Raw genomic sequence first — 25103 nt, forward strand, 5'->3', positions numbered from 1 at the left:
TTTTTAAATATTAAGTTTGATTCTTTTCCGCAATTAATTGGCCTCTTATCCACTAAGACTTCTGTATTTTTTTGACATTTTGGTTAGATAATATGTCCAACTTTTCTAATTGGTATGAATTACGGCATACGATACACAATTATTTCTTACCTTTTGAAGTACGATATGCTCCATGGCTAAATGGTTACCGTGCTGGCCTTTGGTCACAGGGGTCTCGGGTTCGATTCCCAGCAGGATCGGGAATTTTAATCATAATTGGTTAATTTCCCTGGCATGGGGACTTGGTGTATATGTCGTCTTCATCATCATTTCATCCTCATGGCGACGCGCAGGTAGCCTACGGGCGTCAAATCAAAAAACCTGCATCTGGCGAGCCGAACTTGTCCTCGGACACTCCTGGCACTAACAGCCATACGCCATTTCATTTCAAGTATGATATAAGCTGAGTATCGAGTTTATCTGACGTTATCAATTACCTTCTGAACCAGCACATGATTACTTAGATTCTATTACCTATAGTGATGTTCTCAATATTGCCCATAATACTTCGGAATTAATTTCCATTGTACAATTTTATGCCACCCCTTCTTTCCGTCAACTTAATATACTCAACCCTCCCGTTTCTATTCTTCAATTATATAATCTAGCTCAATCTCATGCTATTAATTTTTTTTGTGATCGTTCTTATTATTCTTCTATTCCACCACCAGTTATCAACCCTACTTCACTACCTCGATCATTGCCTTCCTCTTCCATTTCTACTGTTCATCCCCCGGTCATTTGTTTTCATTGTAAAGAACAAGGACACATTGCTAAATATTGTAATATTCAGTCTTTGGGAAACGCCTTTCACCCACGTCGTTAGGCAGTAGTCGTTTAATGGAGGAAACATGCCTTCTGTTTCTCATGTATTCCAAGCTTGTTCTCAAATACTCTCCTGATTTTTCGACTGATTGTGCTTCATTTTTACCTCGTACTTCTCACATTCTTCTAACCGTAAACAATTTTGCCCTCTGTTGCTCTCTTAGATTCCAGAGCAGCAGTGTCTCTTATTAGTTTGGAGTTTTTTGAATCTTTAAAGTCTATGTCTCCCCAATTGCATTATCTTCCATCTTCTACTCAATGTCTTTCTGTGTCTAATCAGCCTTTGCATATTCTTGGTACCATATCTTTAAATATCAACATGCAATATTTTTCTTGGCCCTTTTCCTTTCTCGTTTTAGATGAATTATCATCTCCTATTATTTTAGGTTTTGATTTTTTCCCCCTTCATTCCGCAAACTCTGAGGTTTCTTTTCAGTTTTCTTCCAAGTCAGTTCCCTTGGTCGATGCTTTCAATTATCCCCATTTTTTACATTCTACCTCTTCTCAAGCTACTTCTGTTCGCTCCGATCATGTCCAATCTTTGCTCACAGAATTTTCCAATGTCATTACCCCAACTTTGGGTACCGTAAAAAAACTTTTCTGCTCATATTGACCTTACAGATACCACTCCGGTCCGTTCCTCCCCTTACTTTCTGAGCCCTCCTAGGATGAAGGTTTTAAACCAACTAGTCGACAAAATGCTCAAAGATAACACTATCGTCCTTTCATCTTCTAATTATGCCTCACCCGCATTTATTGTGGATAAACCCGACGGATCAGCTATATTTATTGTTGATTATCATAAATTGAACTCTAGGATATTATATGATGGTTACCCCATGCCTAAATTACAATCTGCTTTCCAGCACTTTTCCGGTTCTCAATATTCCACCATTTTTTATCTTAACTCTGCTTATAACCAAATTCCTTTGGATGAAATCAGTTCTCGTTACACCGACTTCATTACTCCTAATGGCTTATACCAGTTCAAAAAAGTTCCCTTTGGTTTAAATCTTGGTTGTCAAATTATGCAACGTTTTGTTGATTCTTTGTTTTCTGATATTAAGTATAAGTATTTATTTCCCTATATTGACGATATCCTGATTTATTCTCCTAATTTCCAATCTCATTTATCACATGTTTGTGAAGTTCTTACCCGTCTTCGCACTGTTGGTTTAACTGTTAACCCTTCCAAGGTACTTATTGCCCAAACATCCATTAAATTTCTTGGACATATTTTGAGTTCTCAGGGTATCGCTGTTGATCCTGATAGAGTTTCCGCTATTCACAAAATACCATCTCCGAAAAATTTAAAACAAATACGTTCCTTTCTCGGTATGGTTGATTTCTATGTGAAGTATATTCCAGATTTTTCCTTAATTTCCGAACCTTTAAATCTTCTTGAAAGGAAAGGCATCAAATTTCACTGGTCGTCCTCCCAACAAGCTGCATTTGCCATATTGAAATCTAAATTATCTCAGGCCCCTCTTTTTTTTTTTTTTTTTTTTTTGCTAGGGGCTTTACGTCGCACCGACACAGATAGGTCTTATGGCGACGATGGGATAGGAAAGGCCTAGGAGTTGGAAGGAAGCGGCCGTGGTCTTAATTAAGGTACAGCCCCAGCATTTGCCTGGTGTGAAAATGGGAAACCACGGAAAACCATCTTCAGAGCTGCCGATAGTGGGATTCGAACCTACTATCTCCCGGATGCAAGCTCACAGCCGCGCGCCTCTACGCGCACGGCCAACTCGCCCGGTGGCCCCTCTTTTACAAATTCCTGACTTCAATGTGACCTTTGAACTTTCTACTGACAGCTCTGATGTAGCTATTGGTGCCGTATTGCAACAAACTTATAATGGACAAACTTTATCCATTGCCTATTTTAGCCGCATCTTATCACCAGTTGAATGTAAATATTCTACCTATGAAAAAGAAGCCCTTGTTCTCATTCTTTCTATTGAGCACTTTGCAGACTATCTTGATCACCACGAATTCACAGGAAGTACAGATAATCAAGCTCTTTCCTGGTTGCTTCATAACGCCCCTAAGATAGGTCGCACAGGTCAGTGGTTGCTTCGCTTATCCCGATTCAAGTTTTCTCTTACGTTTGTATCTGGTTATCACAATTCCGTTGCTGACGCCTTGTCTCGTCTTTTTGAAGATCATCAATCTCATGATTCCGAAATAAATCACCTTCCTGTTAATTCCATTACTTCTATTTCCTCACTTACTAATTTCCCCCTCTCTTTTCAGTCATGTTTGCAATATCAAAAACTTGATCCATACTGCCAACAACTTGTTAATGACCTTTCTTCCCCTGATTATTCTGGTCCTTTTCGCTTGCAGAATCAACTTCTTATCTTTAAACCTATCCCCAAGGCTACTCCTCGTCTTGTCCTTCCCTCTGCTTTATGCTCTATAATTTTTTCAGTACTTTCATGGTTCCCCTGTCGGAGGACATTTTGCGATGGCCAAGACCTACGCCCGTCTTGCTTCTCAGTTTTTCTGGCCTCAAATGCGAAAAGATGTTTTTTCTTGGGTTCACTTATGTGATTTATGTCACAGACATAAGCCCCTAAATCATCAACCCTATAGTACTTATGCTGCTTCTCCTGCTGAAAAATTTGTCTGTCCACTTGTTAAATCTTCTAAATCTAATATATTTTTACGTTACTTGATGGCTTTCCTAAATTTCTCATTATCCGACCTTTGCATAATATTTCCTCACAGATCATTATTAATTTGCTAGCCAATCAAATTTTCCCCATTACTGGCCCTCCAAAGGTACTTGTTTCTGACAACACATCTATTTTCACTTCTAAAGTTTTCTACAATTTTTGTTTTTATTATGGCATTAAAAATATTTGTACTTCGCCCTACCATCCACAAGCCAATATTGTTGAATGCTACCACTGGAATTTAAAATCCTTCTTATCTATTTTCCATTCCCATTATCATAAATGAAAGGACACTGAACTCCCGTATTTTGTTTTAGCCCTAAATTCTACCACCAATAGTTCCACTTCTTATACTCCTGCTAAGCTCTTTCTAGGGAAGGAACTACACACCCCTCTTTCTTTAAGTTGAGATCTACTCTCTTTGTTGGATAACCCCCCCCCCCTCATCTTCTCACCCAGTCTCAATTGTGACATGCCTTTCAAAACCTCTTCCATGCTAGGGATCTTCATAGAAAAGCTTGTAAGTCTTGGGCCCGAACCCCCACTTTTAAACTTAATGTCTTCTGTTACTTAAAAATCACCCTATCAGTTCTACATCTCTGAATCTCTCTGCCAAACTTTCACCTCGTTGGCTTGGCCCCTTTCGGATTCTTTCCTTCCCCTCTCCCAAAACTGCCCAACTGCAATCCACTCACTCTCCCACTGACGTTAAAAAAGCCAATTTTTACAATTAAAATCATTTTCTACTTATTCTTTGATGGCAGTGAGAAGATTGCATTGATCGGTCTGATTTCTAGTTTTTTTCTCTTATAATGTTTGCCCAGACATGACCCCGTTTTTTTTTTCTTGTTATGCAAGATTTTTTGTCTCTTTTCTTCTCTGCTCACCCAGCTCAAATCCCCTCATACCTGACTCTCCCATGCCTTCTAACTTCCCCTTATGGGGTTTGTTTTCTTTCCTTTCCATGGGAAAATACTAACTTGTTAATATTATATTTTATTCTTGCAAATATTTTTGTTTGATTATTGTAATAATTTACCAAGGCCACTTATAATTTTTTGCTAATTCACTTTGTATACGATCCGGATCGTTCCTTCCTTTCACTTCTTTTCCCTTCGTCCCTCTCCTTCCTTTTCTCTTTACCCTGTCTCCCTTTTTTCGTCTTTCTCCTTGCTGCTCTTGTTTGTTCTTTCTGTTTCCGAATCTGGTCTTATCGGCAGTATCCTTCTACCTGTTCCTGAGATGGTGCCTCTCCGCGACATCGTGGGACCTTCGCCGCGTCTTCGACTCCATCTACATCGTGGGACCTTGGTCGCATCTTCGACTCCAACCACATCGTCTACGCCTCTCCGCACCTCTGTCATCCATCCTTCGGATTCTTCTGGGTGGTGGGAGTATGTTACGAGCTTCCTAATCATATTCACTACGTTGAGTTAGATCTTACCTTCTGCCTACTTTGCCGGCTTGCTGCTGTGTATATTGTAACTCCACTCATCTTGCACCGTCTGTTCACATGGCTCACCTAAGACTGTTTGCTGTGTCTCCTTCCTCGCCTTCATTCTACTACGTCATGATGTTATGTTCTAGTATGTTCTCAGCTCCGCTTCTCTCGCGTATAAAAGTCGCTGCTGCCTTGTGTTAGACAGTCAGGCATTCTGTGTTAACTTGAGTGGCGGAAGCAGAAACTGTTTTGCATGGCTGGTCCGTAGTGATTTATAAAATTAGTCCTTCTTCTACGCGACATCTTTATTATCTTTGCTATGTTGGGTGAGCAGAATTTTATTATGTTATTCTAGACACTTTGGATTTAATCTTCTACAACTTTGCCCCTCAGGCCTTGTTCATATTTCAAACTTAGCCCTTTGCAGGGCAGTTCTCACAGCTTATTTGATGAACTTCTATCGTCAAGACTTAGTTACAAAATCTTGTATACATTTGTGTCACAAAGGACTCATAGCTTGGGCAAACGTCTCAAGGTTGAATCAAGTGAAAGACTGACTGATACGGAACCTTTCCATACAACCTGTGTGCGTGTGACAGAATAACTTTGAAGTCATGGCAGCTTGATTTTTACCATCTCTCACCCTCGCCAGTTCTATTTTTTTCTCTCCTTTTTCTTGTCACTGTTATCTTGTTTCTCACTTCCTGTCTTTTCCTTTTCTGCCCCTTTCATCTTTTTCCTTTTCGTAATTTTGGTGATTCTAAATTCGTAAAAGTGGCCTTGGTGTTTCATTAACCATGAATATCGGTGTTCAACTATTGTACACACTCTTCTAGGAATAAAATCATGAATTTGACCCCTTTTACAATTCAATATGAATCAAAAACATGAAGTTTATATCCTATGACCATATCTTTCAAAACATCGGCAGAATATGTTAACTTCATTTTCATGCAATTAAAGTAGGCTAACAGTTTGTTTCGATTATCATAAATTTAGAAATACTCCATATAAATCTCATGTAAAACAATCGAGAAGCAGAAAGCGCATACCGTGTATTTCTATTACGCTGCCTAGCAAATAATTTTGCGTGATACATCCCTATTACAACACCACTTCATTCCACTGAGAGCTTCGCTACTATCCAAGTCAGTCAGAACCCATGACAATGCCAAACGCAGTCTTCGGTGAAACGTCCGGACCATCACATGCTCCTGGACAATGGCCTACAAGCCCAGAAAACATTGACATAATCTGTAGCGCTGGCCGTGAAAGCCTCAATTGCTATATAAAGCAGATACTTACTGAAACAGTTCCTTAACAATATCATTGAGGCATTAATCCTACTGGTAAAGAAAAAGGAAAATCGGTTCCGGTTTCCATACCTAGAATTCCATTGATCTCAAATGACTTGTCATTTTGTTTCAAACTATTTCCACTGAGATTAGCTTATAAGCGACTATCAATACCGCTCGGGTCAAACATTCCACGATTGCAGAGTTAATTTGAAGGATTCCTGTTTCTCACATGGTCAGCTCTACATTGCTCTCTCAGGTGTCAGACAAGCAGAAAATCTGTTTGTGTATGCGCCAGACAATAAGACATCAAATGTAGTGTATAAGAATGTATTTTTGTGTAATTACTTAGTATGTAAGATATTTATGTACCCCGAAAAAAGAATAAAAATAAAAGTACAAAGATGAAAGAGTGATCTTTTAGTGCACCACATGGATGTACAAAAAACAAGCAAAACGGGTTGTCTTCAGCTAGTAACTGATAAAGTTAGGTCTAGGCTACTTGAAATGTTGAAGAAGGTATTGCACTAAATACCATCAAAAATAACTTGTGCAGTTATCAAATACATTAAATACAACCAAAAATAACTTGTGCAGTTATCAGGATGATAGGAGTCCAACTCCTTGGCTAAATGGTCAGTGCTGAGGTCTTCAGTTCAGAGGGTCCCAGGTTCAATTCCTGGCCGGGTTGGGGATTTTAATCACATCTGATTAATTCTTCTCTCCACTTCATATTCAGACAACATGCCTAGCAACCACCACAGAAATGCACAATAGTGATTACATCCCTCTGCATAGGGTTGGAGTCAAGAAGAGCATCTGGCCATCAAACAGGGCCAAATCTACATGTGTGGCACAGTTTGCACCCACGACCCCACAGGTTTGGGAAAAGCAGTAGAAGAAGTTATCAGAATGATAACAATGAAAAATATTCCATGTTTTGAAGCACACTACCAGTCATAGACCAAATTCTGTTCCCTATGACTACTGGGCAAACTTTCGGTGCAACAAAAATTTCAATAATTAACGAAAATATATTGACTCAGTCATACAAGTTAGCTCTTCAAACTGTCAATCTTTAAGAATGTACTTTTTAAGAATGTAGGCCTACTAAAGAGCATTATTTCAGCATCACAATATAACTTATGCCACATCAAAACAGAATCATCAAACTACTTAAGTTACACTTGCACAACATATTTTATTAACTGCAAGTATCTTTATTTAAAACTTACTGGTGTTGTTATTACATAAAATTTTCACTGGAACTATATTATCAAACTGACAATAATGTTACATGCTTGCGCAACTGTCAGTCCTCTAGATGCCCCTTTCGGTATTTCCTAGAAGGGATGAGCACGTCAAGGCGAGATGTCCCAGCTGGCCTAAGGTCATGTGCCGGCCTCTGCTTGTATTGTGCTTTTCGTCTGGTGTCTCTGTGGACTTTCTGAAAGATGAAACTAGATTCGAGCTACACCCCAAACATTCTAACCACAGATATAAAACCAGGCTCGGCCTAAACAGGAGCGTTGTTCAGTAGTGCATGTTGGAGAGTAATGTTGAGTATGTCTAGTGCTGCTGGAACAGGGCAGTGAGTGTTGAGAGTGCTGTCGTGGTGAAGTGTTGTTGTTATTGTTCAGTGTGTTGCAGTATTGTTGGAGAGTAACTGAACTGATCCTGTCAAGTGATACATGCCGAGTAGTTCAGTGTGTGAAGCAGTCATGTGAATTGATTGTGAGAGTCATCAGCCTTGTCTGGAGTCGAGCCAAGTGGGCTACGTGATAGACTTGTGTTCGAACCTGTGAGCAAGCAGCTGCTATGTGAAGTGACGGTGGTGCATGCCAAGTGAAAGGTGAGAGCTGTCAATCAAGGTTACAGAAGGGTGGCCCTTTCCAGGTAAATATCAACAAGCTCGAGACCTACTGTGAGGACTAGAAACTTTGTAAATAGCTATTAATTAATGAACAGTAATAATTCACTTTCAAGTGCCACTATATCAATTTGCTTTACGTCGCATCGACACATGTAGAATTAAGGTACAGCCTGGTGTGAAAATAGGAATCTTCAGGGCTGCCGACAGGGGTTCGAACCCACTATCTATCGAATCCACACTGATAACATTTTCAAGTATAATTGTGTGTGTGCTGATTAGGTCGTCCTAAAATGAAATTACCGTAGTTTAATAAAACAGACAGTGTTTTATTCGTAACAATAATAACAGTTCTGAACACTCGTATTGCAGTTACAGCATTTACATGTATTGTATGACCATGGCGGAGAATACCAAAGCCAGACAAGCTGGTCCAGAACATTTTAGAAGACATTAGTTGATTCTGAAGTATGGTACACATTCTCTTTGGTTCAAGGGAATGAGGTGGGGTTGTCAAATTGAATCACATACCTGATGCATTTTTATCCGATTTTGGAGTTGCAGACATGTCTGAGCCCGCTTCTGAGTCAAAAAGTCACAATATTTTGTTGTACACATAACCGAAACATTACATTTTACTTATTTAACAAAACGTCAACAGATTTTAAGGAATTCCAATCACAAATGTCACCCATCTTTTAATTTACACTAACGCTGCGCTCTCCTGCGGTAAACTGTGCGCTAACAACACAATAGCGACGGGCGTGATGTTTTGGTTGACATTTGTCAGCTGTAAATTGGGATGACTGACCTGTTGTGGATTCTGCTAAGGTTAATATAACAGTTGTTTCTTGCAAATGATCGTTTTGTGTTGGTGTTCACATTAAGATACCAGACATAGAATATCAGTTACATTATTTTGCCAGTGAGTGGTGAGAGTTACATTTCCGAACTTGAGTGTTAACTTTTACAGAAGTCAGTTATCGTGCGTTCATAATTCATTATGTGATGTCATGTGATATTTTTCTAGAAACTTATCATACAGTGCGTGATGGCTTTGTAAGTATGATGCTTTGATGTCGTAGCATTCTCATTAGTCGTAGCTAGAAAGTTCTTCCGATTGCCAGTGTGATAGGATGGGCAATTCAGGATTAAAGCAACATTATGAAACTGCTAAAAAGACTGGTGTCCTCAAGGTCTCCCAAGGGAAACTTACAGAATTCCCTGCAAGTTTTAAACAATTTCAGCCCATTCTTCGTACGTTGGACATTTCAGAAAATAAATTTTCCTCTCTACCGATTGATATTGGTTCTTTTAAGCTTCTTAAACATTTAAATGTTAATAGAAACAGACTTTCGTCTATACCCGAAGAAATTGGAAATCTAAATAAATTGGAAAGCCTCTCTCTTTGTACAAACAGATTGACAGCACTTCCCGAGTCACTGTCTCAGTTAAGTCATTTGAAGCAAGTTTATCTCAGTGAAAATCAAATAAGCCAATTTCCTCTCATGTTCTGTGGATTAAGACATTTGGATGTACTTGATCTAACCAGAAATAAAATTACTCATATACCTGATGGAGTGGAAGATCTTCATGTAACTGAATTAATTTGTAATCAAAACCAAATTTCAGCTATATCAAACAAAATTGCTGATTGTCCTAGACTGAAGACTTTGAGGCTTGAGGAAAATTGTCTGCAGTTATCTGCTATTCCAAAAGACATTTTGACCAACTCAACTGTATCTGTGTTGGCTGTTGATGGTAACTTATTTGATATGAAGAGTTTTGCTGAACTTGATGGCTATGATTCATACATGGAACGCTACACTGCAGTTAAAAAGAAAATGTTTTAATGTACAGTATATTATATAAAACAATATCCCAATTATAGACTGCGATTTTAAAGATTTGTTAAACGTTGATACTATTGTATATTTTCTCTGTCTTTTCACAGGCATTATTTATGTAGCACAGTATAATGAAGATCTTGTAGAGTTTTCATGCATTATCAGGATTAATGTAAAGAGCATTGTGAATAAATTGATAAATTCTAATATTATTTGTTTGCTTATCTTCAATGGAAGTGTATCCATGTTTAGTAAAATGGAAGGTAACCATGAGAGTGCATACTCATATTAAAGCAGAAACTTCATACAGGATGTTTATTTAGGGTAAAACAGACAGTGGATGACAATTTATTGTTGTGATAAATGCTGGGTAATACTGTCATTAAAACTATAACAGTGAATTCATATGACACATCAGTGTTAGGTGTGTGTAATTTGCATAAGTTATATTCATTTAACACCATTAGTTTGTTTATAGCATATAGGCCTATGTAAAGATAAGCATTTAATTTATTACCATTCACTCGACAAAAGAGGTTGGACATCCTTCAGGTATGTGAATAGGCTATACTGTACATTTAAATATCACCATTGGTCAGAATGGGTAGCCAGTGGCACCCAACGTTCAAGAGTTTTACCTTATTTTGAAATGAACATTTAGTTAATTAATTGTAGGCTACATTAATGTATAGGTGCTTTTAAATATTTTAACTGGAACTTCTTTCTTTTTGTACTAGCTAGCTGTTTAATATCTCCTTCAGAAAACTAGGTTGTAGCGACACTGGGATAGTAAAGGGAAGGTGGTGGCCATGGCCTTAAATTTAGGTACAGTCTGGTGTAAAAATGAGAAACCACACAAAATCATCTTCAGGGCTACCAATGGTGGGGTTCAAACCCACCACCTTCCAAATGCAAGCTTCTTACAGCTATATGTGTACCACATAACAAACTTTCTCAGTAGTTTATTTTATGCAGAAAATTGCTGTGATAATTACCATTGTGTTTTTTAATAATGAAACCTTACCCTTAAAAAATTAGTGTTCAGTTTCATTGATGAGAAGTAGACAAATGTTCAAAACCCTTGTCATTTTGGTAGGTAGCATACTTTTTTTTGTAGTTTATCTGCCTCACAATCACTTGCTCTTGACTTTGCTTTATAGCCTAGGTATTTATTTGAATGAGGAGTTTGTATTCGTATAGGCAACACTGGTGAGGGGTTGGCTAGTGACTGAATGGGTCTCCAATTGAAGCGGAAAGGAATGATGATGGTGATTATGGTTGTTGTTTTATGTTATTTGATTATACATCAGCCAGCAAGACATTTCCAATATTTATAGAGCTGAATAATACTGCAGCCAAATGTTTTCTGAAGAGAGTAAAGCATCACCTAAAAGAATGGGGAAGGTGAGAAAATTTAAATGTGCAGCTCTAGTAGGTTTTTAAGATTCTGAGTAACTATAGTATAACTTAAGTAACAGTACAAGAGATAAAGAAAATAAACTAAGAATTGGAATTTTATAAATTTTACCTCGTAGCCTATACATGTAGGAGAGAGAGAGAGAGAGAGAGAGAGAAGTTTTCCGTGCCTCTGCTGGAGACCCATCAATCTCTCCTAAATATTATTTTTACTTTTATACTCAAACATTGCAAAACAGAGGATTTTTTTAAAAGTAGCTGAGATGGAATGCAGCTGTTGGCTGAAATTATTCAACAATGCTATGGGCTTTACGTCGCACCGACACAGATAGGTCTTAAGGCGACGATGGGAGAGGAAAGGCCTAGGAGTTAGAAGGAAGCGGCCGTGGCCTTAATTAAGGTACAGCCCCAGCATTTGCCTGGTGTGAAAATGGGAAACCACGGAAAACCATTTTCAGGGCTGCCGATAGTGGGATTCGAACCTACTATCTCCCGGATGCAAGCTCACAGCCGCGTGCCTCTGCGCGCACGGCCAACTCGCCCGGTATTCAACAATGCATCAATCCCATAATTCAATACAGATACTTACCTAAATGGTTGTCAGTACCAACTATGGCAAAATAAAAAGCCATTAAAAAGTACCGTAAACCATTAAAAAAAAAAAAAAACATGAATGGTGATAAATAAACAGTGATGATAAATTACACACACACACACCTAAACTAAATACCTTGAAAATAAACAAGTGATGATAAATCTTCTAACCCTTTATGCTGTAGATAATCCAATGGCGATAGGTTTTCTAACCCCTTATCTTCAGAATAAACCAATGGTGATAAGTTAATTTCACACACTGTTTTGCAGCATATTTTTGCAGAAAAATGTAGTTTTAATACTCAAATTGTATGCTCCATGAATGCAAACTATCCTCAACGTTTCACATCTGGTGAGTTACGGAGATTGTTCAACTTGAACATGGGCAAATACAGTTGTGAAAAATAAATATTCACTTGGAAGGTGAATCCATTACTCATCCTTCTATTTTTTTATATATATATTATTTATTAATTTTGATTAATATGTAATGTTGATTTGTGTGTTATGCTGTCACTGTAATGTAGTTGCTTAACCATGGATGTTCTATATGTACCAGGAGTGTACATTTTTACTTTACTCCTGCTTGCCTCCCTTCAACTGGCAGCCAGCGATTGCCTTCACTCCTTCTTGGAGGGGAGGCAATAATACCTATTGCTGCAGCTACCTTCTCCACGCTTCAAGCCAGACAGTACAGACAAGTCCTGGTAGCCCTGCTTTCTTTTGGGCTGCGAATGTGTACAGAAGACAGGAAGATTAAGGAATTAAATGAAAAATTGGAATCGGGAGAATCTATTATAAAAATTATGAGATTTCAATACGAACAAAAATGATTTTCATCACTTTTAATCATCACTTGTAAGAATCTATTTTAGTCAAGACACCGATACTGGCGACCAAATTGGTCAAACATGGGATAAATTTTCTTGTATTATTGAACAAACTTAAAAAAAATCTGTTGGATATACTCAGTGCAATACTTGTGAGAAGATAATGAATACTGCATGGGGCACTACTGGTTTACTGCACCATGTGTGGTGAAGAAGAAAGAAAGAAAATTTTAAGTATATCTTAAGAATATAAGGAGCTCATGTGCTGGAATACTGTGAAAATATGTGCAAAATACTTTAGGTCATTTACCTCAATCGAGGGTGGGGGTTATTGAATTTAGATCAGACATTACTGATACGGGTGACAAATATGATACTTCGAACATTCATGATGTTATGTCTTCACAAGTTACAGTTTCTCATTACCTAGAGGCCTGCGCTGATGAAGTTCGAGCAAGCATGATACCAAACGTCCTTAAAGCTAGTGAGGAGAGCAATTATTGCTCAACCATCGCAGACTTGTGGACTGACAGCTATAAGGGGCGCTATTACAATGCACTATATAACAAAAGATTGGCTGCTGAGAAAATGTGTTAGGGTGTACTGTTTTGCCCGACTATCCTAAAACTGGAGCTTATATCAGAGAGGAGTTAGAATTCCAGCTGTTATAACTAGACATTTCTCAAGAGGAATTGAACAAAACTGTATTTGTGATAGATCAGGCAAGTAATATTGTGCAGGCCCTAGAATATTACAAATATCTTTGCTGTGTTGCGCACATGCTCAGTACAGGATACAGGCATGTACTGGAAGAAGAGCTCTGTGCGGTCAATTTCGGTCTTCATTAAATCAGTACTGTTGTACTCGCTGCATAAGTTACACGAACACACTGGAGTCTGTTAATTCCCAAATAGAGGATATAACAACAATCCTAGATGCAAAATATGCCAGGGAGAAAATAACAGGCTATGACCAAAATGTAGCTACTCAGCTTATTTCTTTTTACAGTCTTTCAAGGAATGCTACAAAGGTTTCAGAAGGAACTTTACAGCTGGGGCTGCTATGGTTTCATACGTTGTTATCACATATTACTGCTGAAACTGGAGTTGCCAAGTTAAGTTAAATTTACATTCACTGTTAATATGTTCGGATAATTAATAAGCTATTGCTTTTATGTTGTAAGAAAGACATGAAAAATAAACAATAACACAAATACATAAATATATTTATTTATTTATTTATTTATTTATTTATTTATTTATTTATTTATTTATTTATTTATTTATTTATTTATTTATTTATTTATTCGTTCATTCTGCACCGACACAGACAGGTCTTGCAGGCGACGATGGGTTAGGAAAAGGCCAGGAATGGGAAGGAAGTGGCCATGACCTTAATGAAAGTACAGCCCCAGCATTTGCCTGGTGTGAAAATGGGAAACCACAGAAAACTGTCTTCAAGGCTGCCGACAGTGGAGTTTGAACCCACTATCACCCGAATGCAAACTCGCAGCTGTGCGACCCTAACCGCACGGCCACTCACTTAGTAAAATAAATATAAAGTCACAGTAATTTTTCAGATAGCAGAGCTTCAGAAATAAACTAGCAACATGTTTCTGAATCAGAAGTTTAAAGTTTATATTCTCCACAAAGGTGCCACAATTTTAATTTAGTTACTTTTCTCTGAAGAAGTTGCCCCAAGATGAAAGGCAATCATCATCAATGCAACTATCAGTGCCAAGGAAAAAAAAAAAAAAAGAAGACTATTTGAGGACTGGACAAAAGATCTACCAGATCATAATGAATTTGATCGATATATATAGATCCACAAGTTGACAATGATAATTTACTTCAGTGGTGGAGAAACAGCGCCGGCCCCGTGGTGTAGGGATAGCGTGCCTGCCTCTTACCCGGAGGCCCCGGGTTCGATCCCTGGCCAGGTCAGGAATTTTTTTAACCTTGATTTGAGTGCTTGTTCCAGGTCCACTCAGCCTATGTGATTACAATTGAGGAGCTATCTGATGGCGAGATAGTGGCCCTGGTCCTGGATAGGATTCATCGTACAAAAACTACAGGAGGACTCAAAAGGAAAACAAAAGATGTTCTATGGAATATTGAAGAGTGGAAGATCAGACAAAGAGGATATTAATGCAATTGAAACAGAGGATGGAATCCTAATCCAGACTATAGAAAACATCAGAGAAAAAATGGGAAACTATTTCGACAAGTTGTTAAATTGCAGTGAAGAAGAGGAACACAAAAACAATGAACCTATCAAACATGGGGAAGAAGAAAGACCAATTATGTGGTCAGAAACAGAAAATGCCCTGAAGCTTATGAAAGGAGGAAAATCACCAGGAGTAGATGGATTATCTGCCGATATAATCAAAGCGGCAGGTATACAAGGTCTTCAGTGCCTACATCAAACACTAGGAGTAATCTGGAGAGAAATTAAGATACCAGATAAATGGAGAAAAGGATTGATCATACCAGTATTAAAGAAAGGAAGCAGAAGAAAATGTACAAACTACAAAGGAATTACCCTGCTACCACACTGCCTCAAGATATTAGAAAAGATCATAGCGAAGAGATTAAGAACAAGGATAGAACATCAGTTTGCAGAAATTAAGTGCGGCCAGTATTCGGGAGCTAGTGGGTTCGAACCCCACTGTCGGCAGCCCTGAAGATGGTTTTCTGTGGTTTCCCATTTTCACACCAGGTAAATGCTGGGGCTGTACCTTAATTAAGGTCGCGGACGCTTCCTTCCCACTCATAGGCCTTTTCTGTCCCATCGTCGCCATAAGACCTATCTGTGTCGGTGCAACGTAAAGCTACTAGCAAAAAAAGTTTGAAGAAGAACAGCATGGCAACAGAGGAACAATAGACCTAATTTTTGCCGTTAGACAACTAATGGAAAAGTATTAGGAAAAAGGGAAAGATCTGACAGTAGTGTTCCTAGATATAGAAAAAGCTTATGGCAGTGTTGCAAGGAGCAAAATATGGGAATGTCTGCATAAACTAGGGGCTCCAAGTTTTCTAATTTGTAAGATTCAATTGCTATGTGAAAACTGTGAAAGTAGGGTACAAATAGGGAATGGTAGATCTGAATGTTTCCAAACAAAGAGAGGTGTACAACAAGGCAGTGCACTATCTCCACTACTTTTCCTTGCACTCATGGATATATCATTAAGGAAATTAAAGCTGCAGAACCTGGAGATTTGAACGCATTAGTGTTTGCAGATGATGTTGCCATTCAGGGAGAAACGGAGCAAGAAGTCCAAAGAAAATTAGATTGCTGGGTCAACACATTTAAAGAATATAACTGTGAATAAGAAAAAAACAGTAGCAATGAAATTGAGTAGAACAGCCAGTGAATATGACCTCAAACTTCATGGAGAGAAAATTGAATGTGTAGAAAGCTTCAGTTATCTTGGAAGTATTGTATCGAATCGGGGGAGTGCTAAATTAGAAATGCAGAACAGAGTGACAAAAGGTTCCACGTTCTTCTATCAGGTACGAAATCTAGTGTGGGACAAAGCAGTTCCTGTAAAAGCCAAACAAACAATGTTCAAATCTTACCTCCTGCCAATCATGACATATGGGTTGGAGACCTGTGTGTTACTAAAAAGAGACGTTAGCAAACTGCAAGCATGTGAAATGAAATTTTTATGATCTGCTATGCAAAAACAAGAAGAGAGAAAACTAAAAATGTAATGGCATATGGCTTTCAGTGCCGGGAGTGTCCAAGGACATGTTTGGCTCACCAGGTACAGGTCTTTTTGATTTGACACGCGTAGGCGACCTGCGCGTCATGATGAGGATGAAATAATGATGAAGACGACACATACACCCAGCCCCCGTGCCAGCAGAATTAACCAATTATGGTTAAAATTACTGACCCTGCTGAGAATCGAACCCGGGCCCCCTCTGACCAAAGGCCAGCACGCTAACCACTTAGCCATGGAGCCGGACAACTAAAAATGATTGCATCAGAAATGACATGCAAGTGACCTGTACGATGGAAGAAAGACTACGCATTGCACGGTTGAAATGGTTTGGGCATGTGCAAAGGATGGAAGAGGCTAGAACCCCCAGACAGTACTTAGAAATGGCAGTGCCTGGACATCCCAGAAGAAGGTGGCTGGACCAAATAAATGCAGACCTTATCGAGAAAGGAACAACACTGCAGGATGTGAAAGGAGAGGAACTCTAAAATGACAGGAACCGATGGAGGCATATTGTCCACAAAAATCCTACTCGCCCGCTGGAAGGATACCCAGATGATGAGGGGGATTCATCGTGCTGACCACATGACACCTCAAAATCTGCAGGCCCTCGGGCTGAGCAGTGGTCGCTTGGTAGGGCATGGCTCCTTCGGGACTGTTGCACCATGGGGTATTTTTTGTTTTGGTGGAGAAAGAGCAGAGATGCATTTCCACATTTAGCAGTCATAGCAAAGCAAGTTCTATATATTCCAGCTACAATTGTCCCTAGTGAGAGAGTTTTCTGCTGTTTGGGGCTCTTGGTAGGAGATAAATAGTCTAACCTAAATGGGCACTAAATTTTATGTTACTTCAAAGAGCACAACACACTTGTTATATTGTTTTAATAATGATAGCGCAAACAATGAAAATCGTACTCGCCTACAGTAACTTACAGAGAGGGTTAATGACCATGTGGTTATCCATGAAAACATATAATTGAAAACTGGCATTACTTATATTTGTTATCTGTGTTTAAGTTCATAAATTTAGTTTGTATACATATTTTATTTATGTATTTAAAGGAGTAGTATACATTGTAATTACTTCACCTATGTAGATCTATTATTGTCTGTTGACTACCCACTACCCATGGCACAACAGTCGTACTGGGCCTTGGCCTGCCAACCAGCCGCTGATCAGTCCGGAGGTCTGCAGATTATGAGAGGACAAATGGTTGCTTTCTAGACCGGGGCTGGTATCTTACAATCAGATAGCTTCTCAAACATAATTAAGCAGGCTGAATGGACCTTGAACCAGCCCTCAGTTCCAGTTAAAAATCTCTGACCTGGCCAGTAATCGAACCCGAGACCTCCGGATAAGAAGCAGGCTATACCCGGTTCTTTCACTGATGTATTAATATTATATAGAGATGTAGTGGTATATACAGGAAGAATACTTTTTTTATGCTCCTTTAAAATATTGATATAAAATATTATAGTTGGGAGATCTCTTTGGTTATTTTATATACTGTAGATACTTGAATAGTCATAATATTTCAATGTAGTTTAATACATTAATATGAAAATTATAAAAGTATAAATGATTCATGATTACTTTTTCTATTGAAGAATGTTGTTGTTGTTGTTGTTTGAGTCATCAGTCCATAGACTGGTTTGGTGCAGCGCTCCGTGCCACCCTATCATGTGCCAACCTTTTCATTTCTACATAACTATTGCATCCTACATTTGCTTTAATCTGCTTGTTATATTCATACCTTGGTCTACCCCTACCGTTCTTACCGCCTACACTTCCTTCAAAAACCAACTGAACAAGTCCTGGGTGTCTTAAGATGTGTCCTATCATTCTATCTCTTCTTCTCGTCAAATTTAGCCAAATCGATCTCCTCTCACAAATTCGATTCAGTATCTCTTCATTCATGATTCGATCTATCCATCTCACCTTCAGCATTCTTCTGTAACACCACATTTCAAAAGCTTCTATTCTCTTTCTTTCTGACCTAGTTTTCATCCATGTTTCACTTCCATACAATACCACGCTCCAGATGAAAGTTTTCAGAAACATATTTCTAATTCCTATATCAATGTTTGAAGTGAGCAAATTTCTTTTCTTAAGAAAGCTCCTTCTTGCTTGTGCTGGTCTGCATTTTATGTTCTCCTTACTTCTGCCATCATTAGTTATTTTACTACCCAAGTAAAAATATTCATCTGCTTCCTTTAAGACTTCATTTCCTAATCTAATATTTCTTGAATCACCTGCATTCGTTCGACTGCATTCCATTACTTTTGTTTTGGTCTTATTTTCATTTTGTACTCCCTACCAAAGACTTTATCCATACCATTCAGCAGCTTCTCAAGATCTTCTGCAGTCTCAAATAAAATAACAATATCATCTCAAGTTTTTGATTTCCTCTCCTGAGATTTTGATTCCCTTTCCAAATTCCTCTTTGATTTCCTTTACTGCCTGTTCTGTGTAAACATTGAAAAGGATGGGGGGCAAATTGCAGCCGTGCCTCACTCCTTTCTGGATTGCTGCTTCTTTTTCAAAGCCCTCGATTCTTATCACTGCAGACTGATTTTTATACAGATCGTAGATAATTCTTCGTTCTCAGTATCTGACCCCAGTCACCTTCAGAATCTTAAAAAGCTTGGTCCAATCATCATTATTGAATGGCTTTTCTAGATCCACAATGTCATGTATGTGGGCTTGTCCTTCTTAAATTCGATCCTCCAAGATCAGGCGTAAAGTCAGGATTGCTTCATGTGTTCCTACATTTCTTCTGGAGCCAAATTGATCTTCTCCCAACTCAGCTTCAACTTGTCTTTCCATTCTTCTGTAAATAATATGTGTTAAAATTTTGCAGGCATGAGATACTAAACTAATGGTGCGGTAGTTTTCACACCTGTCAGCACCGGCTTTCTTGGCAATAGGTATAACATTCTGCCGAAAATCGGATGGCACTTCTCCTGTCTCATACATCTTACACACTAAATGGAATAACCTTGCCATGCTGGTCTCTCCTAGGGCAGTCAGTAATTCAGAGGGAATGTCATCAATTCCAGGTGCCTTGTTCCTATTTAGGTCTCTCACAGCTCTGTCAAACTCTGATCTCAAAATTGGGTCTCCCATTTCATCAGTATCAACTGCCTCTTCTTGTTCCAGAACCCTTTCATCTACTTCTTTACCTTCATACAACTGTTTGATACGTTCCTGCCATCTATCTGCTTTGTCTTCTTTCCCTAGAAGTGGCTTTCCATCTGAGCTCTTAATATTCATACACCTAGATTTCCTTTCTCCAAAGGTTTCTTTGATTTTCCTGTATGCAGCGTCTACCTTTCCTAGGACCATGCAACCTTCGACATCCTTGCACTTCTCCTTCACCCATTTTTCCTTAGCTACCTTGCACTTTCTATCCACTTCATTCCTTAATCGCCTGTATTCTTTTCTACCCTCTTCATTTCTAGCATTCTTGTATTTTCGTCGTTAATCAGTCAGGTCTAGTGTCTCCTGAGTTATCCATTGATTCTTAGTTGATCTTTTCTTCCTTCCTAACATTTCTTCAGCAGCCCTACTGACTTCATTTTTCATGACTATCCACTCTTCCTCTATTGTGTTTCCTTCAGCCTTTTCATTTAGTCCTCGTGCAACATGTTCATTGAAACAATCCTCACAGTCTTTTCTTTCAACTTGTCTAGATCCCATCTCCTTGCATTCCTTCCTTTCTTCAATTTCTTCAACTTCAGATGGCATTTCATGGCCAACAAGTTGTGGACAGAGTCCACGTCTGCTCCTGGGAAAGTTTTGCAAACCAACCCCTGGTTTCTGAATCTCTGCCTAATCATAATGAAGTCTATATGATACCTTCCAGTGTCTCCAGGTCTCGTCCATGTATACAGTCGTCGTTTGTGATGTTTGAACCAAGTATTGGCAAGAACTAAATTATGATCAGTGCAGAATTCAACCAGCCGACTTCCTCTATCAATCCTTTTTCCCAATCCGAATTCTCCTACTGTATTACCTTCTCTTCGTTGGCCTACCATTGCATTCCAGTCTCCTATAACCCTAGATTCTCGTCACCTTTTACATATTGTATTAAATCTTCTCTCTTAATATATTCTTTCGATTTCCTCATCATCCGCTGAACTAGTAGGCACTGATGTGGTTGCACTATTGTGGTGGGCATTGATTTGGTGTCTATCTTGATGACAATAATTCTTTCACTATGTTTATCATAGTAGCTTACCTACTGCCCTATTTTCTTATTCATTATTAAACCAACTCCTGCATTCCCTCTGTTTGATTTTGTGTTGATAATTCTGTAGTCGCCTGACCAAAAATCCTGTTCTTCCTGCCAACGTACTTCGCTTATACCAACTACATCTGACTTTCGTCTATCCATCTCGCTTTTCAGATTCTATAACCTACCACAACGATTCAAACTTCTAACATTCCACGCTCCGACTCACAAAATGTCAGTATCCATCTTTCTGTGTAGTCCCCACTCGGAGATACGAATGGGGGACTATTTTACCTCCGGAATATTTTACTCTGGAGGAAGCCATCATCAGTAAGTCATTCACACAGAGAGAGATGCATGTCCTCAGGAGTTAGTTACAGCTGTAGCTTCCCGTTGCTTTCAGCCGTGTAGCAGTATCAACACAGCTAAGCCATGTTGAGTATTATTACAAGGCCATATCAGTCACTCATCTAGACTACCGCCCTTGCAACTTCCAAAAGGCTGCTACCCCCCTTTCGATGAACCATTTGTTAGTCTGGTCTCTCAGTAGATACCCATCTGATGTGGTTGCACCTGCGGCTCAGCTATCTGCTTTATTGGGACACGCAAGCGAAAAGCAGCATATATATTTTAAATTATAAGAATAAGGATTTGTATTGGATATTAATGATTTAGTTACATTATATATCACTTGGATCAAATCTTGAAGTGTTATAACACTTAACATTGCCGTGATATTTTCCTTAATAAGATAAGAAAAGAATTTTTTAAACTTATAATTTGGTTACTAAGATGAATCTTATAGTTATGTAAAGTACCATCACATAATTTTAAGAAGAATGAGGAATATGAGCAAGATTTATAACAGCGGAGTATGGACTAGAGGAGAAGCGTATGTCTGTTATCCAGATTATTAGGAAAATAAAGCGGTTTTGATGTTGTTGATCTTATGGTGGATTGTCTAAAAGTTCAAGGTCGGGTGTATTCATGAAGAGGTGTTTCAGAGAGATTGACCTGTGATTCTTCAAGCTCATAACAAGGAAAGGAATACTTATAGATTGTTCCTTCATTTTATCTAATAAGGGTAAATGTAGGAACTGGTATACAGCACTTTTGTGGATGAGAGGTCTCTCTCTTGGAGTTTTGGTATGTGGTTATTTAAAATTTAAAATTGTTTTTTGAAGAGAAATTCAACTATATATGAAGTAATTCGCTTATGTACCCGTGCTTCGCTACGGAATTCTACATTGTATACAGAATTCTCGGTTAGGTAGTGTACACGTTGTAAGATTGTGTTAAATTGCTTAGCTCTTACCGTTACCATAGAAACGCGACAGGGAAGTCACCAAACGCCTTTTCTCATATGAAGACTGGGTTGGGGAATTTTCATTGTAATGGTAGGCCCGCTTGCCTACCATCAGTCACAATCAGGCTGGGGAGTTTTCATTATAATGTTAGACATTCACTCTTCACCAGCCTTTTTACATCCTCAGAAAGACTGTCGTAGTGGTTTTCCCAACTGAAATTAACATAGGTCATTACAATGACGACAGTAGGAATGGCACAATTAAAAGCAATATTTTCATACGAAGTACTCAATCAAATGAAAAACCACACATTTTCTCATTTTTAACTAATAGTACTATGTTGACGACCTAACAGTCCAAAGTTCCAGAGCTGAATGAGCAACCCGCAGACAGCCGTGATCCGTGGTGATCCGTGAACACTCTTGGGGGAGTGGAACGAATAGTGGAGAGTCCCTGGGCAAAAAGTATGCCCTCTTACTAATTTGTTTCCTAGGTGTACCCGATGAGTTGGAAAATCTTAATTCACTACACTGGCGGCAGAAAAATCTATCTGACTGGGAGGCAAATTTTCCTCCAAGCCAGAGGGAAAAACCTTTCTTCACTGCTAATTTGGAATAAAACAAATGAATTTAATAAAAGTGAATAGAAAGAAGCTTTTTCTTAAGAAACGGCTCTTTTAAGGGTTGAATTTTGAGTTATTTAGTGAATTGTGGTGCTATAATTTGGAATAGGGCTAAATTGTAATTCTGGACTAGGTCATACTACCACCACCACTACTACTACTACTACTACTACTACTACTACTACTACTACTACTACTACTACTACTACCACCACCACCACCACCACCACCACAAAGTGAGCCTCTGCTTTAAGTGTGCACACTGCTCATTCAAAACAGCGTGTCAGGGTAGAGATCGAATAGCTGGAATACTATGATGAACCAGTGTGTTACGTACCAGCAGTATCAGAAAATGTATGAACCAGAGGAATGGCATGCTAAAGAATAAAGTTTTCTAACTCCCCAAGTATTTCCCGCCAATATTCAGTCATTAATGGTTATGAATTTCATGTTTTTGGTCCGTATTGAACTGAGAATAATATATAAGTAATAATAATAATAACAACGTAAACGTTTCCACCTTTTCAATACTAAAATATATTCACAAAATTATAAATTACACGGTACTAGTTTCGACCCATCTAGGGGTCATCATCAGCCGTATTGGAGCAAAGATCACTTTTGGCGAAATCCTAAGAAAATGTTATTTTAAAGAATAACAAGTGAAATGAGATGTTATTATGGTAATAGTTAATAATACAAGGAATATACATACTAAGAGGTTTTTAACAAAGAATAAAGTATAAATGGAGTGTTGTAAAAATTATAATCATGGAAATCAGTAAGTTCTTGTATTGAAATTACATATATAAATTTATATATGGCTTAGGAAGAGGGCTTAAGGTGGGGCTGAAGGGTGCGGGAGAAAGTGTAATTGTCTTGGAAAAGTACCTTTGATTAAATTTAGGATTGAGTTTAGGTTGGCTGCATTATTGTTTCTGAGGAAAGTGATAAATAGATCGAAGAGTATGTTGGGTTTCTCTGAGATTTCATTGAGATTGTGACTGGCATTAAAGTATTGGTCTAGGTGTATGTAGTAATTTTCCATTGTTGAGTAAAGGGCCCTTGTTTGCTAATACGAGGATGTCCATGTCTTGTTCAATATTGGTGAAATTATGGTTATAATCTTGCATGTGTTGGCCGATGGCTGAAAACCTGTTGTATTTTATTGCGTTAGTGTGCTCGTGGAGAAACTTCATTATCAGATACCAGTATATGTGATTTGGGATTAGGTTTGACTGTGGGTATGGTGGGATGACCATGGTTGGGAGTAGGTGTGAGGTTAGGAGATGAAGAGTGGTGGTACAGTTGTGAAGAGACAGGATGAGGAAGTGGAGGAGATCCAGTGAGGGGCGGCTGGTAGGGGCTGGAGTGAGGGAGAGGTGGGAGAGCTTGGTGGTGATATGGCGGGATTTGTGTGGGGGGTGGCCGGGGGCGGGGATGCATAGTGGCTGATGGTTGGCGGGTGGATGGGGGTGGTGAAAAGGAGGGTTCCACTCGATGATGTTCGCCGTAAATTTGTGCTCCTTTGCTGATGAGTTGTTGTACGTCTCGTTCCGATGGTAGTTGCAGGCGGACCATATAGGTAGGGCCATGGTTGTTTCGGATCCTTATGGCCTTCTTCACTGGGATGCCTGCAGTGCGGAGTTCCTGTATGATGTCTCTTGTAGGGATGTCTGGGTTGATGCCACGCAGTACAGCTGTGGATGGACATGGGAGATGGTGGCTGCTCGGTCGGCGGAGTACTCTTGTTCGGATGGTGTTACGTGGTCAGCGGTATAGTCCTGCAGAGTTATTTCGGACGTTGTTTGCTGTGGACTGGGGGGTTGGTAGATGGGAGGGGGGGGGGGGAGGGTTGATGTCATGACCGGGAAGAAATGGCAGGGTGTGCTGGTGGTGGTTATAGCTGTGGCGTGGGTGCTGGTAGTGGTTATGATGGTTGTGGTGGTGGTTGTGGTAGGGAGGGAGAGTGGCAATGGTTTTGTCTTCATTGGAGGCTCATGGAGGATGGGAATGAATTCAGGTTTGGCTTGAAGTTGGTCGAGGATGTTCTGTGGCGGTGTTATTACCACTTAGTTGTAGTTCCTTAGGTTGACTCCCTCCAGTATTAGGCGGTGCACTTCTTGGTCGGTCATGATTGTAGTATGATGTGCTCTGAAGGTCTCTTCGTTCGGCCATCTATTACACGAAAGGATTTTACAACTTGGGCATATTGTGTTTTAAGTGCTTGCTGTATTTCTGTCTCTGGGATAGAGAGATCTACCCAGGGGAGGAGTACATAGGGCATGGTATTGGGGAGGCGACTGCCTATTTGTGCTTTTTTGAGCTCGGCTGGGCTGCGATTAGAGATGTGGGCCACCCGGCCGAGAAAAAAAGTTTGA

General features: G+C 39.2%; 1 protein-coding gene across 1 annotated transcript; it reads left to right on the plus strand.

The window, feature by feature from the left end:
* Nucleotides 1-8684: 8684 nt before the first annotated feature.
* Nucleotides 8685-10202, plus strand: LOC136867231 (leucine-rich repeat-containing protein 57). Its single transcript, XM_067144370.2, has one exon. It carries the CDS (start codon nucleotides 9285-9287, stop codon nucleotides 9999-10001), a length of 717 nt encoding a protein of 238 aa, XP_067000471.1. The 5' UTR covers nucleotides 8685-9284; the 3' UTR covers nucleotides 10002-10202.
* The last annotated feature ends 14901 nt before the right edge of the window (nucleotides 10203-25103 follow it).

The sequence above is a fragment of the Anabrus simplex genome, chromosome 3 (genome assembly GCF_040414725.1).
Source record: "Anabrus simplex isolate iqAnaSimp1 chromosome 3, ASM4041472v1, whole genome shotgun sequence".
NCBI lineage: Eukaryota > Metazoa > Arthropoda > Insecta > Orthoptera > Tettigoniidae > Anabrus > Anabrus simplex.

Bases quoted from the DNA above. Each gene is read 5' to 3' on its own strand.
- LOC136867231 (XM_067144370.2), top strand. From the start codon at position 9,285: ATGGGCAATTCAGGATTAAAGCAACATTATGAAACTGCTAAAAAGACT.